The sequence below is a fragment of the Achroia grisella genome, unplaced genomic scaffold (assembly GCF_030625045.1).
Source record: "Achroia grisella isolate CSIRO2021 unplaced genomic scaffold, CSIRO_AGI_Agris_v1 utg598, whole genome shotgun sequence".
In the NCBI taxonomy this organism is placed as follows: domain Eukaryota; kingdom Metazoa; phylum Arthropoda; class Insecta; order Lepidoptera; family Pyralidae; genus Achroia; species Achroia grisella.
This window is the reverse complement of record NW_026712958.1, coordinates 2,114,453-2,131,423: the sequence shown is the minus strand read 5'-3', so window position 1 is coordinate 2,131,423 and position 16,971 is coordinate 2,114,453. Positions and strand designations below refer to the sequence as shown.

The 16,971-nt window shown below is 34.8% G+C and overlaps 2 protein-coding genes across 2 annotated transcripts; both read right to left on the bottom strand.

Moving 5' to 3' along the window:
- Positions 1-6,443: 6,443 nt before the first annotated feature.
- On the bottom strand, positions 6,444-7,245 carry LOC131848883 (uncharacterized). The gene has a single exon (XM_059198837.1). The coding sequence runs from the start codon at positions 7,243-7,245 to the stop codon at positions 6,727-6,729; it is 519 nt and encodes a 172-aa protein (XP_059054820.1). The 3' UTR covers positions 6,444-6,726.
- A 63-nt stretch (positions 7,246-7,308) lies between these two features.
- Positions 7,309-8,625, bottom strand: LOC131848872 (uncharacterized). The gene has a single exon (XM_059198822.1). The coding sequence runs from the start codon at positions 8,623-8,625 to the stop codon at positions 7,309-7,311; it is 1,317 nt and encodes a 438-aa protein (XP_059054805.1).
- Between the last annotated feature and the right edge of the window lie 8,346 nt (positions 8,626-16,971).

The following is a 16,971-nucleotide window of genomic DNA, read 5'->3' as shown; positions in this document are numbered from 1 at the left end:
TTTAAAAAATATTAGAAACCTGTTCACAACTCGTCTGGTCGGTTCGCGTGCTGCTCGTATAATGCCTTTTTTTAATCAGTCTGTGACGAAAGTGGCGGCGCCACTGTCAGTATAAACTTTACGCTCTGCTTAATAAATTACATTAACGTAATAAAATATTACAAAAATGTTTTTATGTTAAAAAATAAGTAACTAATATTATGTGCCAGTATTAGTGATAGTTTCTACAGTTTGTGATAAATACGTTTTGTAAAAAATCCAAGGACTGATACTGTTTTGTGTTAAAATCGTATGTGTAATCAAGTTAAATTGAAATCACAACCGTACAATAGTTAAAACAAACAAAATAAATACTAGGCCATTATAATACATAATCTTCACTAACAGGCAAGACATTACGAACATTTAATTACAATAATCTCTTTAATGTGGGTGTGTGGATAATTGTTATCAATTCAAATATCCACTATTGTAAGGTACTGACATAAACCGTTATAGCACTTGAAATGAATTCGTAAATTAGAACAAAATATTGCAGTAGATCTGGTTCAATGGCAACGAGTCTGAATTTAAATATAAATTCGCAGGATCTAATCCTAACAACTTATCTCACTTTTTGTGAAGCCAAAACAATTTATCAACAATATTGTGTGCATTGTTATTATTCTGTATAGTATTTGGGCTGCTTATTACAATATTATTAACATATTACGAAGCTAGATTCAGTGTAGTCTTACCTTCAAAGTTTAAAGAGCAAAACTGTAGACTAACTAAATTGACAACATTTTAAATAATTACCAAATGAAATTGCTCCACATGACTACAGTCCCAGCCTACAAGAAAGATATGAAGGGAAAATTAAAATATATACCGTCTTATGAAAAAAAAAAAATAAACCTGGTTTAACACTAGTAATAAACCATTGACCAAAGTATTTTTATTAATACATAAAGAAGTTTATCTCTAAACTGTGATTCGCCTATGGTCTAAAGTTAGACCTGCGATGCCCCTAGTTTAACTGTAGTACTGAGAAGTTCTCTGTTAGATCTGGATTCGTAATAATGTTACGTTTATTCCAAGTATTAACTTCAGGGATGGTTTAAACCAGGATTATTTAGACACGTTTCGTCAGAGTTTTAACAGATTTTTTGTAATAAGACCGATAATGTCATTAAGAGGAATACTACTCTTAAAGCATAATTAGCGGAATGTCTGGTTATTGTGAAAGAATTTGTTTAGAAAGGGATCGCTTACAAGAAATCTTCCACGCATATGACCAATGCTCATATGAGGCTACATTGGAACGAATATCTTTCCCAGAAAATAAATTGAGTGAAGCTCAAGCTCAAATTTCTTTTCTCATATCGTAGAAACAAGTTCTTTTTCAGAAAAATACATGCCATTTATATAGTGAACTGATTACTTGCAACAACATCGCGGGATCTGAAAAAGCTAAGGCGATAGATTTAACCGCCACATCTACCTGTTAATTCGATCAAGCGAAATTTTATGGGTAGTAATCAAACAAATAAATATGTCAAGTTAAACAAATAAATAAAAAAAAAAAAAAAAAAAAAAAAACGAAAATTTATTCAAGACACATGAAGTAAAATTAAAATCTATATCGCTCAAAATGAAATAAAAGAGTATTTATTAGCTATAGAACATTTAGTTGGGTTAAGCCCTAAATAACTTATATCGTATAATCATTACACATCTGCAAGTTGTAACAGTGTTAATGGGACTAGAGAGTCACAGTCTATGACATTTCCCTCTGTACAGGATACTTTAGCTGAGACTCAACCAATAGAAAATGTAATTGACAACTGTCAACTAACTAGTTCTTTTAAAACGTATATCATCTCAGATAGTTTGCGTATACATATGGGTAAAATATTATCAAAACCCAGAAAGTATTTAAAGTAAATGAAATGAAAGTACTGCTTCCCGGGTTTTTAATCTTTGGCACATAACTAACAAAATAATAAATGAAAAGAATTTTGACAGTAATAGTACTATTATACTTTGTTTTGGCAATTCGTGGAATGTAAATAAACAGGATTATAGATTGTATACACGCACTCGCAAATATTATTGAGCAGGGTGTAGGTAGACTAATAATATCATCTTTGCTAATATTAATGAATTGCATCAGTAAAATGATAAAATATTGAAACTTAATTTGTGATGGCACAATTTGTCAGTGCATAGTGAAAAACTGTTATTTTTTTTTTTATACAAATAAAATAGTTAATAATTGTTATGACAGGAGGTACAATACGCCTTTATTGTAAACAAAAGTTGGCCTATACTAAATTACTAGCATATAATTTATTTAACGATAAATTAAATGTAGTTTAACGAAGTACTGTAATAAAACGACAATAAACATAGAATGTACTAAATAGTATACCAATAAATGAATGTATTGTATAAACTGTTTATTTTGGATAGATATAACTTTCTTCTAAAGATTGTATAGATAGAAATTATTTAATTTCTATTGACTAGAGTAGTACCTGTAAGGGCCTACTTATAAAAATAAATATTTCAATTTGTGTCACCGTTCATAGGCCGCCATCTTATGACAATACTTATCAACTACCCTCGAAGAAACAAAAGTGACAACATCAAAAACAATAAGAGTAGTGACTAGTGACACATGAACACATGAAGTCGATCCTGAGTTCAAAACTTCACAGATCCATGATAACCGTGATAGCTGTACTGAAGAAAATTAGCAATGAATAATGAAGCCACTTGTCTGTACGGGTGTAAACACTTAGTCTGACAACTGGGCACAACTTTTTGCTATTATTATTACAAAAATATGAAAGCCACTTGTCTGTACGGGAGTAAAAACTCAGTCTGACAACTGGGCTCAACTTTTTGCAATTATTATTACAAAGATATGAAAGCCACTTATCTGTACGGGTGTAAACACTCAGTCTGACAACTGGGCTCAATTTTTTGCTATTATCATTACAATTATAAGCAAGCCACTTGTCTGGACGAGTGTAAACAACTGTCTGACAACTGGGCCAACATTTCTATTAAGTTTTTCTTTAATAATAGAATTATAACATTATTTCTGTTACAGATTAGGATATTCGCATGCTCAGAGCACGAGCAGCTCATCAGGATAGCCGTGATAGCGCAAACTCAATACAATGACTATTTTCATTGTTAATTGATTAATTTAATTATATTCGACCTGTATTGATCAAATCACTGTTATTTAATATTTAACATAATGAAGTATTAAAGTTAAGGATTATTATAAATATTGTAAATAGCGCCATCTAGTACTTATAGACCGAACTAAGTTGTTTGTCATAAGATAATCGTTACGCCTGCTTCTCTCCCTACTACACTGAATTCGGTCTATAAATACGGAGGTCGGTAATTGAATAACTCTCTTTCTGTGTGTAACCGTTGCACCGAATACATCTCTGGAATTTGATAAAAGTGTTTATTATTTAATTATCGTAACGATGAGTTGTCTGGTATCAATCCCCGCTCTAACATATATATATTGTTTCAGAATATTTATTACAAAACGAGAGAACTGCGCACGTATAATGTATTTTCTTTTACCTCACAATGACGCATTTTGCTGACCTTTGCAGCACTTTGTTGCTTTTGCATATGTTTAAATACACATCTACATTTACGCGGCTTAAAAGATAGAAAAACTGACGGGCCACCTTTTTTGACAATCAAGCATACGCCCCATCTGATGGCAAATAGGTGCCGTATATGTTCGTAAAACACCTGATGGTAAGTGGTAACTGTTAGTTATTTGTAAGTCCCTGAAAAGCATCAAAGATAACGTTACGTCTAGAGGACTCTTAGTACTCTGGATTGACAACACATGTTATATTTACTTACACTGCAATTTCACTGTCCTACAGAAAGCAAGTTACTTGGTAGCTGAAATCAAGAGAGACCTACCTACTCAAACGACTTTGTACATCTACTTTTATAATATATTGATATAATATAACAATTACTTAATTTAAAAAAATCAAATCATAGATTTTATTGTTTTATTTATCACTTCGGCAATGACAAAGAAAGTAAGTCCATACAGCTATCTTTTGCGTCATCTTAACTCGTTAAATTTATAATTTTTAAATACCCTTTCTCTATAACACAAGATCTGTGTTACAGCTTTATAAATTTAGTAGAGTCGTTGAATAAATCACAAGTTATTCAAATCTTTGTAAACATGTGACAAAGATACCTCCGTAAACAACAAATTACATCTCAGTCTGTATGTAAATGTTTAATTTCTTAGGAGATCAAGGACGAAAGAGCAAAAGAATAATAATATTTAAAATTGATAATTGTTGTCTGTCAACGTTTATTATATTGCTTTAAGTATATATAACACAAAGGTGACTGACATAATGATCCATCAACGCACAGCCCAAACCACTGAACGGATCGGGCTGAAATTTGGCATACAGGTAGATGGTATCACGTAGGCATCCGCTAAGAAAGGATTTCGATGAAGTCTACTTCCAAAGGGATAAAATAGGCGATGAAAGTTTGTATAAACTTTGTCAATCAACGCGAATCAGTCGCGGGCAAAGGCTAGTATATTATAAATGTGGAAGTTTCTGAGTGTGAATGGATGTTTGTTACACTCACGCAGAAACTACTGAACGGATTTTAATGAAACTTTACAATAATATAGCTTATACATCAGAATAACATAGGCTATAAATTTCACGCTGGTAAAAACGTGGGCACATCTGATTTTTAATAACATTCATGACGTGACGTCCGTAGCCATTGCAGCTACTTAAAAAGACGCGAGCAAAGTCACATTTTATATCTAGTACTTCATTACATTACATAGTATAAAACAAAGTAGCTGTCGCTGTCTGTCCGTCCCTATGTATGCTTAAATCTTTAAAACTACGCAACGGATTTTGAATCAGTTTTTTTAATAGATAGAGTAATTAAAGAGGAAGGTTTACATATATAATACACACACCCGTATATAGTACACCCGTGCGAAGCCGGGGCGAGTAGCCAGTTCTATATAGTTCTAAATTGCAAGTACTTTGAAATATGCTCATATTTAGCTTTCGGTTTGAATTGCCTCAAGGATCGCAGAGTAGGTAATGGGTGTCCTTGGCTATACACACGCGATATGGTAATTTATTCTCATATACCGATATTGTACTTACAGGAATATTTTTGTTAGCATTTTATTATCTATCTGATATGACAGAAGCAATAATATTTACAACGGAAAACGATTCCGTATGACGTATTTTTTTATAGTATAGGAGACAAACGAGCTCGCGGTTCACCTGATGGTAGGTGATTATCGCTGCGTATGAGAAACTGCAATGCCAGGGGAATTGCAAGATGCCCGGCTTTTAAGAAGGACACATGGATAGATATCTCTGTCTCAGATTTACAAGGATTTGATTAACCTAGGACTCTACTGAAAATCAAGAAATTTATAGAGTAATTATTATATTCTCTATAAAATAGATCTACCGTTGTATAGAAATTATATATAAGAAGAAAAAAACGTATAAAGACAATATATAATGAAAATAATATCTTAGGACAATTCACAGCGCCATCTAGTCCCAAGCTAAATAGAGCTTCTGTTATGGGTACTAGATAATTGATACAAAAACATATATATTTTTTATCGTAAATACATACCTATTATACATAGAATACACCCAGACCGATATAAACAATCATACTCATGAATACAAATGATTGTGCCGTGCGAGGAATCGAACCCGCGATCATCGACAATAAGCTGGACTTAATCTCTTTGCCATTACTAAATATTATATCGGATAGACGTATAGCAGATGCTTGTCAGTCTAACACGAAAAAAAAATAACGAGACATTGTACAAATTAGTTTGAGTAGGTGTGGGTATTTGTAATGTGTTGCGGTTGTAGGATGAGATAAGGCAGTGAAATTAAAGGGTACGGAGGCATGACACCTTAGTCCTTAGAAATGAGAAGGCATGGATAGAATCGTTGTTAAAATAATTGTAATAAAATATATTCTTTATTTTAATTGTATTAAAATAATATTTAAGTAGGTATACGAAAAAATCAGTGAAGTATACGCAAGAGCAGAGTTCATTGATAAAAGTACAGTACAATTCAGATATTGACGTAAATATACTAGTTATATTATCCAAGTTATTTTTAATCATATTTGTTAAATCATTCACATTAATCATCAAACTTGATGCATTATTTATGCTCATAATGAATTTAATATTTGCAAATATAATTAAAATCAACGATACAATCATAAAATAAATATTTCTGCAAAACTCTCTGTTCACTATAAACATTTTCAACATGAAAATCGTGTGTATAATAAAAACAACGTTTAACACCAAATAAACGAAAAACATTACGTGAGAAATTAAAGAAGGCGTGTCACAGACAGACCAATTAGTTACCTTCACACATGAAAACAATAACACTGTCGCCTCGGAACTATTACTCGTCACTAATGTGTATAAATAACCTTAATACATTACACGGCCAACAAGCGAGCTTTCGCATAACCGTTCACAACTAAGTAATTAGGAACATGTTTATACAAAAACAAATATTTCCACTACACTATCTAATAACATTTTCATTGTTTTTACAACTAAACAAAGCACAAATAGTCCGTGGCACCAATATGTTACTATAAAAATATCATGTCCTACTGGTGCTAAATCTCGTCGGAGTCGGATCTTATTGAGTCGTAATTCGAGGTTTTGCTTTTCAACATTCTAATGAATGAGCCCATTGCAAATATTGTTCTTCTGTGTCTATGAAATATACCCTGATATAAAACTCCTCTCACCGCCTTCCTGTCGTCTGTAATGGAAGGCTGTGTACTTAACGTTACGTCGGAATGCGCTCCGATTGTCTTCTGATGTCTAAGGCTGCCGTGATTCTTCTCTAAAGACTTCTGATTTGGCAAACTCATTGTAGATTCTATGGACGAATTCTTTGTTTTCCTTAAATTGAGTATTTTCTTGCCAGAGGATTGCGTTTCGGATGTCGACCGCGACGGAGCAAGTTTTGACCTATGTAGAGGATTATTTGCAGCCTCTGGATGGACCATTATTTCTACTGACTTTTGACTGACAGCGCTTGACCTCGTCAATGTTCTTTGGTGGGATGGTGCAGGATCCGATTTCGGAACCTCTTTGGGTATCGACTGTTCAGCTTCAACAGCAATCATATTTAAAGTATTTGTTGTTGATCGTGGAGAAACAATTAATTAATTAAATAATGGACAAGGCAATTACATCATAGGTGGGCGGGATTCATCAGCGCTGTCAACAGAGGGCACAGTCAGGTGAATGTCAAGTTCGGTATTGCTTGGCTGGTCGTTTCTTGCGAGACCTTCGCAGCAGTTACTAAATGTTATGGTCGGCACTTTACCATCACTGTCAATATTAACCGTATTTAGGTTTTGTGCTAAACAATCTACCTGAGAGTCTTTATCTTTGTTTTGGTCATTGGAGTTTGCGCTCATAATCGGATTGAGCCATTCCTTCTCATCTTCATTTGCTCTATCTACGTCTGGCGAAGAGACGATGTCCTCACGGTTTAAGGCCGCGGTGCAACTTTCTCCATTCACATGAAGACCTATTAGTCCAGCTAAATTTACATTGAAATTCTTACTTCTATTTGACTGCTTGGGTTCTTCTGTTGTTTTGACCTCCTCGGTGATAATGCGCTCAGTGATTGTTTCGATTTCGTTTTGTAGAGCTTGATCGTCTTCATAGAATTCAGAAAGACCTTGTAGGTTTTCGTACCAGCTGTTGCCAAGAAAACTTACAGGAGGGATACCTTTATGTTCGATATGTGCTTGTCTATAATTATCGATGAGGGGTTGCAGAGACTCTTCGTGTTGTTGGAACAAGTATTGATAGGCCTGGCTCACTGCATATAGTGAGTAGGCAGAACGAGGTCTCGGCACCACAGATGCTGATGGTTTATGTGCCAAACAACCACGCCACACGTGACCGTGCGAGCGCTCGCTCAGTATTGTATTACAATTAAGAATCCTTTCAAAGTCCGACACTTGCTCGGCTTCGCTGATCTGCAACAGCAGTTTGTTCTCCGTCTCTTTCCCGCAGCCGACAGTTTGACACAGCCTCTTGTTGTCGCTGACCTGTTTAGAAGGATTAGAAGACTTAGTTCTGTTAGCATCGATTTGATTAGTATTACATAAATTCTGTGCCGGTTTGGAGGTTGAATGTCTAGGTTTGGGGTTATCGGCATACTTCATGGGTATGGAGAGAGTTTGGACGGACACGTTAAATGGTACTTTCTCGGTTAATTTCTTGTTTTGCTTTTTAACGACAATATCGCAGGGTTTGCATTGAAATTTCTCAGTTGATTGTGGACGCTTATGGAAGAGTTTTTCAGTGTATCGAAAACGATTATGGTCCGCACTTCTAACGTTCCGTGCATATTGTGATTTAGGTCGTTCTACTAAACAGACACTTTTGGCTCGTAAAGGGATATCGCGTGGCTGACTAGTGGATGCCACTTTGGCCCTCGCGGGGTGTTTTATGTACAGTCGAGGGTTAATTTCGCAGGTATCGTACATGGGCGCGAGCGGTTGCGAAGTGTTGTTCCGAATGACTGCTTTCCGTTTCCACGTGTACAGTTCTTTGCAAATTGTGAAGAGTGAACGTAAAAATTAAATTATAGTGATGGCGTGCCGCGGCCGATCGATTCCATTATTCCACCGTATACAGACGGGCATTAAGTTCAACCGCGATTTGATGCTCGATCTGAATAGGGTTACCATCTCTAGACTCTGGCAATCAGGACAAGTAGTATTTAATCTCGGATTTTCATCTCATCATCATTCAGAACCCGGACGTATTTATAGTATTATTTTTTTTTTAAGTTACATAATAAAATAAAACATAGTTTTTTTTTATTTTAGCAAGCGAGTCGCCGATTATTATTAATTAGTGACCGGAAACTTCAAAACTTTTAAATCCCGACAATAAATGTTACCAACATCAAAACTTTTAAATCCTGACTATAAATGTGGGTAACATTTAAAAGTTTTGAAGTTTCGACCGAACGCTACGCTAACGCCCTCTAAGTTAGGACAAATCCGGGAAAACCCGGCCGAATGGCAACCCTAAATCTGAACAATGACAGTTTTATTATTGTTGCTTTGTACATACCGTGCATGCTTTTTAACCTAGATATTGGATTGATTTATTGGGTCGGCGGTTGTAAGAAAAATATTATGCGACAAGCTATCGTTGAGAAGAACCGTAACGAACAGTTATTGGATTGTTATGTTGCAAAGAATCAACAAAATACAAACAAATTTATGGGTTATTCTAAAGTTTTTTTTTATTTTTTTTTAGTTTTTCTGTATGTGAATTTTTATTATTAATTTATATCAAGTCATTATTATTCTTACCCGAGACTTCTTCCACGTGTCCGTAGACTTTTTTTTTTATAAGGGATGACAATGGAATGCTGCACCCGCCTGCACTAACAATATACGCTGTCAGGACACCAGTTGAGGATGATAAGATGAGAATGACATCAGGTCAGTTTCTTTTAATGGAGGATAATGGTATGTTGCACCCGCATGCGCTAACGGTATACGCTACGCATACGCAGTGAAGGATGATAAGATGAGCATGAGGTCAGGTCAGTTAGCCCCTCGTGACAAATTCACCAGGAATTTATCTAGATGGTTTACAGGATTACAGCGTTGAGGTCAACCTGACATGGTACATTGCTAATAATGGGGTCATCAGTCCACATTACTAATAATCCTTTCCCACCACGTCAGTCAATCTATTATGAAATTACTTAGTTTCCAGGTAGAACTGCGTGGAGATCATCCTGAAATGGTACATTGGGGTACTAATCTTCATTACTAACAATTCCCTATCAGCCAGACACCACCTATTAACGGCTACTATTATTTTAGCATTAAACTAACATCATCATCTGCTTCTTCCTTATCCCATTTATTTGTGGTCGTATAATAATAAATATGTTTTTCTCTTCATTCATCCCTGTTCGCAGTCATCTCGTTGTTTACTTCCTCTTTTATCATATCACCTTTCACACAGTCCATCTATCTCTTTTTCGGCCTTCCTCTGCCCTTATAACCATCCACATTCATATGTAACACCTTCCTTAAAATATTATCTTTATTCCTACGCATTACATGTCCATACCATGATAGACGATTACTCTTCAACCCCTCCGACACTGGCGCCACTTTCATACTTTCTCTAATGTATTCATTCTTTATCTTATCCATTCTTGTCACACCACACATCCACCTCAACATTCGTCCTTTACGGGCCAGCACTCTGATCCATACACACAGCAGGCCGGATCATGGTCCTGTAAATTTTCCCCTAAACTTAAGGGGAACACGCGAGTCTCACGTCGTTATCATTTAAATACACGTCGTTATCATTTAACTAATATTAGGTGTATTTAATATTCATAGGATTACTTTACCCAACCTTATTAGAGGGTATTTATTGTATTAAGATTTCTTTAGTCTATATGTTAATCAATATTAAAAAGATATGTACAGAAAATACAACCGAAATTAGCGAACAACACGACTTGTAGTTACTGCTACCCCCAATTTGGTGGATAATATCTTATTTATTATTCGATATTGGATAAAACCGATCGTCGTGGAGATCTTTGTGGGAGGCCTTTGTTCAGCAGTGGACGTCTTCCGAACTGAGATGATGATTGGGTAGAAATAGATTGCAAGTGACGTTTAGAAATGGAGAGATTTGTAATGTAGAGATAGATAACGAATCTAATTAATTGTAGTGCCCCTGCAGGGTTGTTGGATATTTATAATGTTTAACATATGTATAACAACATGAAGCAATAAAACGATTTGATATTGGATTTTAATGTATGTATGTATTTAATTTTATTACATTTAAGTTATTACTCATATATCAGTACTAATACTTGAGTATCGATTAATATTGTACATTTTCAACCATCCCCGTTTCCAATGAATGCAATTATTATAGAAATTTCTTAATCATCTTCATTTAAAAAATATTAGTAGCTTATTCGGCGAACGTTGTTTTATTTTATTTATTTTTTATTTATTAAAACTTTAATGGATGTAAAGGGAGGGGACACCCTAAGAAAAGATGGATGGATTGTGTGAAAGATGATATGAATAAAAGAAGAGTATGTTCAGATATGACGACCGATAGAGAGCAGTGGAAGAGAATGATATACTGTGCCGACTCCAAATAATGGGATAAAGGCAAGGCAATGATGATGATGAAAACTTTAATGCACAAATACAAAAATAAAGGTGCACATAGCGGACTTAACACCTTGAGGCATTTTCTCCCAGTCGTTGCTTTGTTATCGAATAGTATCGCTATTAAATATATTGGCGTTGTATGTATTTTTAATACCGAATTATTAAAAATTAGAATTAAAATATTTGTACAAACTTAAAACAACACTGTGATGGGCCACTTAAAAGTATGAAAATTTACAGTAATTGATTAATTCTCAGACCTAATGTATATGCGCACAAAATTTCTTAAGAATCGGTCAAGCCGTTTCGGAGGAGTATTGTTACAAACATATGTATATATAAAATTCATGTGTAACAAACACATGAATTTTATATATACATATGTATTATAAAATGAGGTCGCTTCCTCTGTCTTTTCACATAGATCTTAGGTCTTAAATTACGCAACGGATCGTAATGAAATTCTCAGCAGTGGATTGAGTGATTCAGGTTGCCCTGAAAATATCGCTTTTAGCAATAAGGCCGCTTTATTGTAATCTTTACTTATATATAAATGCGAAAGTAACCTGTCTGTCTGTTTGTCTCACTTTCACGTCAAAACTACTGGACCGATTTAATTGAAATTGGTACACACATTGTCTAGACCCTGAGAAAGGACATAGGCTACTTTTTAATGCGTAAAAAGGGTTGTAAGATATTGAAAGAGGGGATGAAAGATTGTATAGAAAAATTGTCATTTTTGAAGCTGGAAGCTTGAAACTTATTTTTGAGGCTGTTGACTAAACATAAATAAATATGACAGAGTTTGTAAAATTTTTACCCTCAAGGGGTTACCCCCTTAATAATGTAGGGGATGAAAGTTTTTTATGTAAATTCATCATTTTTGAAGCAAGCTTTTAATTATTGGAGATTAGGTCATTAAATATTTTATTAAGGAAAATCATTGTTTTTGTCAAGGTCATTATTTTATGCGGACGAAGTCGCGGGAACAGCTACATACGTTTAATATATAATTTATATATTTTCTTTACTGTATGTTACAAATAAAGTAATATTATATATATATCACCTCCTTTTGAAGTCGTTAACAGTAATATCGTCAGCGTATTCACTGTGGCAACAAACTGACTGTATATCTGTCTGTCATAAACAAATAAACTATAACTACTGATCCGTTGATATATGGCCGAGTGAATTTATTCGAGTAGCTTTCCATCAATGCATGTTATTATGGATAAAGTATATGTTTATTACAAAGTCATATAAATAGGACATTGTAATAGTTGTATCCTTCATGAAGACCTTGGTTCGCCTACTGACGGTCGCGGGTTCGATTCCCGCACAATACAAACCTTTGTATTGTTGAGTATGACTGTTTATATATGTTTTTCTAAGTGTGTACATTATGCATGTATGATATATATAAAAATAAATGTAAGTATATCTGTTGTCTGTGTATGTTGTTGTCCCTTAATGTATTTTTTATTTTATTTTAAGTAATATGTTAAAACATATTTTTATACAATTAGAGAGCTTAACGATAACACAAAAACAAAATTAAGATATACTGAACCACAAGTTTCAAACAAAAGAAGAATCATTAAAATCGGTTCTCGCAGAAAAATGTTCTAATGTAACACAATAAAATACAATCTAACTATAAACCTACCCCTTTTTGAAGGTGAAAAAACAAAGTTCATAATCCAATTTACGCATGATCGAGAATCGAACACAAAATCTACACGTGTAACTATAAACTTAATTGTCACACAACCCCTAACCTACGGCTGGGTTGTTAATTTACGCGTGTAATGGAGTCACCCCATAATTGGGGTTATTAAATAACATGACACGACATAAATCTGTCGGTAAGGGGGTGACGTAAGGGTTGTCAGTTGATTAAATTAAGACCACACTTATTTGCAGTTTTTTTTACTACAGTGACAAATTGGAAAGGCGACGGATGAAAGACGACTGCATACAACCGAAATGCGAGGAGTAAGGGAACTGTTAGCAATGGGGACTAATAAGCCTATTGCTGGCAATGTACCATGTCAGGTTGAAATCCACGCAGTTCCCCCTGGAAACCATCATGATAAATTCCTGATGTATTTGTCACGATGGGCTAACTAACCTGATCTATGAGGTCTTCTCATCACCACTGGTGCCCCGTTAGAGTAATCTGTTAGTGCAGGCGAGTGCCGAGCGTTGAGAGTGAGTGTTGAGATATTCATCTCGTTATGTGATAAGAATGGACAAGATAAGAATGAATACATTAGAGGAAGTATGAAAGTGGCGCCGGAGAGGTTGAAGAGTAATCGTCTATCATGGTGTGGGCATGTAATGCGTAGGAATGAAGATAATATTTTAAGGAAGGTGTTACATATGAATGTGGATGGTTATAAGGGCAGAGGAAGGCCGACAAAGAGATGGATGGACTGTGTGAAAGATGATATGGTAAGAAAGGAAGTAAATAACGAGATGACTGCGAACAGGGATGAATGGAAGAGAAAAATATTACGCCGAATAAATGGGATAAGGAATAAGCAGATGATTAATGACAAACTGACGAAGAGTGGCAGCTGTCGCCTGTAAACATGAACGGACCTGTTTAAACATGTCATCAAGGTATCTTGCCACCGTACCTAGTAATTTCACTGGCATATGACTCTTTACACCAGAACACTACTAAGAAAGCAACTTGCAACTACAAGCTGCTTAATAGTATAAACAGTAGTGACAATGTTTTTTTTATCAAACTCTTCTAATGCAGTTCGCCGCAGCTGGTCTTTACAGCTTCACCGAACCATAGTGCAACCAAGTGCAGATGACATTTAAAACCCGCGGAAGAACTTATGAAGGGGCTGAAGGTAACCTCAGCCTGACGACTGACGACAATGCGACTTTAATTTGAGGGCACCAGTAGAGGTTTGAACCTCGGCTCAGGCTGTCGTAATTTCGATTCCCGTTTGAATTGGACGGGGAATAGATCGGAGGGATGGAGTGGTACCTATCATCCACATAGTGTTTGTAAAAAATCTACCTCCATGATAGTGGTATCATCGCAGCGTCACATGTCGACTTGATGTGCTAATTAAGGTCATAGTGCTTTTCTTGCACATAGGCGATGACTTTGCCATCAGTCATTTTACCTGTACTGTTTTACTTTTTTTTTCTCTCTTCCTATCTACCATCAGGTTTGTGGCTATAATCTTTTCTTAATACTACATATTTTTGGGATATGTCGTCCATCGACGTGAATGCCTTTTATTGTGCACTAGCGACCTGTCCCGGCATCGCACAGATGCTTTACTATGCATTCTTTGTATTTCTCGACTTGTTCTATACTATAACATGTATGTATTATACATATAAACTTATCTCTTGAATAACTCTATTGCTAAAACTGCATTAAAATCCGTTGCGTGATTTAATAGATATAAGCGAACAGACACTATGTAAAGATTAGTGTATCGTGTTTTATAAGTTCCAAACTTATAACGAATTACCTAAACACATACGTGATTTGACTGACTTAAGTATGTTTAGCTTTCTAAAAACACTTAAGTCAGTCAAATCACGACTCTTTAGTCGTCATTATAATTAATTAATAAATGCTATTATAACATTAATGACCATTCAAATGATAAACATAATCATTAGTCATTGTGTACAATTATTTGTTTTTAATTAATATTACTTATGTTGGTGACTTACATTTAATTTTAACAATTTGACTCTACTGTATGCTCTTGGAGTAGGACAGTTTTTTATACTATATAAAGACAAAGATAAGATTAACATATATTATTGCCAGAGGTTACCTTTTCGGGCGAAACACGTCATCACTCATATCTAATACTATATCGTCATCTGCTGCTTCCTTATCCCATTTATTTGTGGTCGGCGTAATAAGTTTTTCTCTTCCATTCATCTCTGTTCGCAGTCATGTCATTACTCCCTTTCTTACCATATCTTTCACACAGTCCATCCATCTCTTTTTCTGTCTTCCTCTGCCCTTATAACCATCCACATTTATATGTAACACCCTCCTTAACACATAATCATTTAATTTCATTTTCACTTCTGCTCATATCTAATATATTGCCAGATGGTCTGATGATATCAGGAAGACGGCAGGACCGACCTGGACAAGACACGCCACAGACAAACTGAATTGGACAATTATAGAAGAGACATACGTCCAGCAGTGGACAAATATATGCTGAAAGAGAAAAGAGAAGAGATATCTAATATACTTACAGGAAAAAATTAAGACTACAATATTATCTTATTTCATAACTAGCTGTCCCGCGCAACTTCCTCTCCGTGATGGAGATTGAGATGGAGAATGAGAATGGAGAGACTTACTTGGCATTTATCATTTATATGTCGTCTAATTTACATAATATTTATAACCTATGTTTCATTCTGGTATATAAGCTATATTACTGTAAAGATTCATCAAAATCCGTTCCGTAGTTTTTGCGTGAAAGAGGAACAAACATCCATCCATACTCACAAACTTTTGCATTTTTATAATATTACTAACATTAAAATTAAGATTAAAAAACGCGCCAAATGTCGCCATATTTAATTTTAGGTGCAGTTTCGTCACAAATTCTGATGTCGTATCGCCGCATAGCTGTAACCACAATCAAAGCAATTAAAAAAAAATTAATTTTATTTAATTTAATTTCTGAACGCGCCCTGCTTTGACGGGTACGAACAGTTTGTATGGAAAAATTAAAGTCAAGTTTTTCTAATTTCCTTGCAATTTCGTCATTGTTTTAACCTTGAAACCTTTTTTGGACTTCTACAAATACCTATTTCAAAATGTAGGACATTTAAATCGCTTATGTATTCATATATTATAGAGCTTCATAAGGTGGAGTTCGTTTCTACTCGGTAAAGCGTTGTTTAGAACCGCACTATGCTACCCCACTTGTATTTAATAATTTATTTGTTTGCAGAAGTCTTACAAGCAGGTCTTACAATATCGTATTTTATTTTCATCATCATCATCATCATCATTATCGCAGCCCGGAAGACGTCCATTGCAGGACATAGGCTTCCCCTGAAGATCTCCACGACGATCGGTCCTGCGCTGCTCGCATCCAATGCCTTCCTTCGTTTGTATTTTATTTTATACTAGCTTTACCCGCGTGTTCACCGGCGGATTTGTAACCTATATGTTATTCTGATGCTATAGCTATATTACTGTAAAGTTTCATCAAAATCCGTTCAGTAGTTGCTGGGTGAAAAAGTAACAAACATCCATCCATACTAGAAATAGAAATAGAATAATCTTTATTCAAATAAACTCATTACAAGCACTTTTGATTAGTCATATTTTGATTCTACGACTCATTCGGAATGCAGATTCATCACAAGAAGAACGAGCAAGAAACTTGTGTGTTGCTCTTTTTAATAGATGTTTTTTTATATAAATAATTACAGTATAACAAGTAAGAGGCATGCGATAATCAACTTAGAAATCGCTACGCATTCATTATTAGTGTAATCAGATAATATTGTCAGCGCAATGGATTCAAAGTTTTTCTATAAAAACATTATTATCGTTAACGAATTCATCAATTTTATAGTAAGCTTTTTTTTACAGAGGAACTGTTTTATATAACATACTCA

What these genes read in the sequence shown, in the direction of transcription:
- LOC131848883 (XM_059198837.1), bottom strand. Translation starts at nt 7,245, where the DNA reads ATGATTGCTGTTGAAGCTGAACAGTCGATACCCAAAGAGGTTCCGAAA.
- LOC131848872 (XM_059198822.1), bottom strand. Translation starts at nt 8,625, where the DNA reads ATGTACGATACCTGCGAAATTAACCCTCGACTGTACATAAAACACCCC.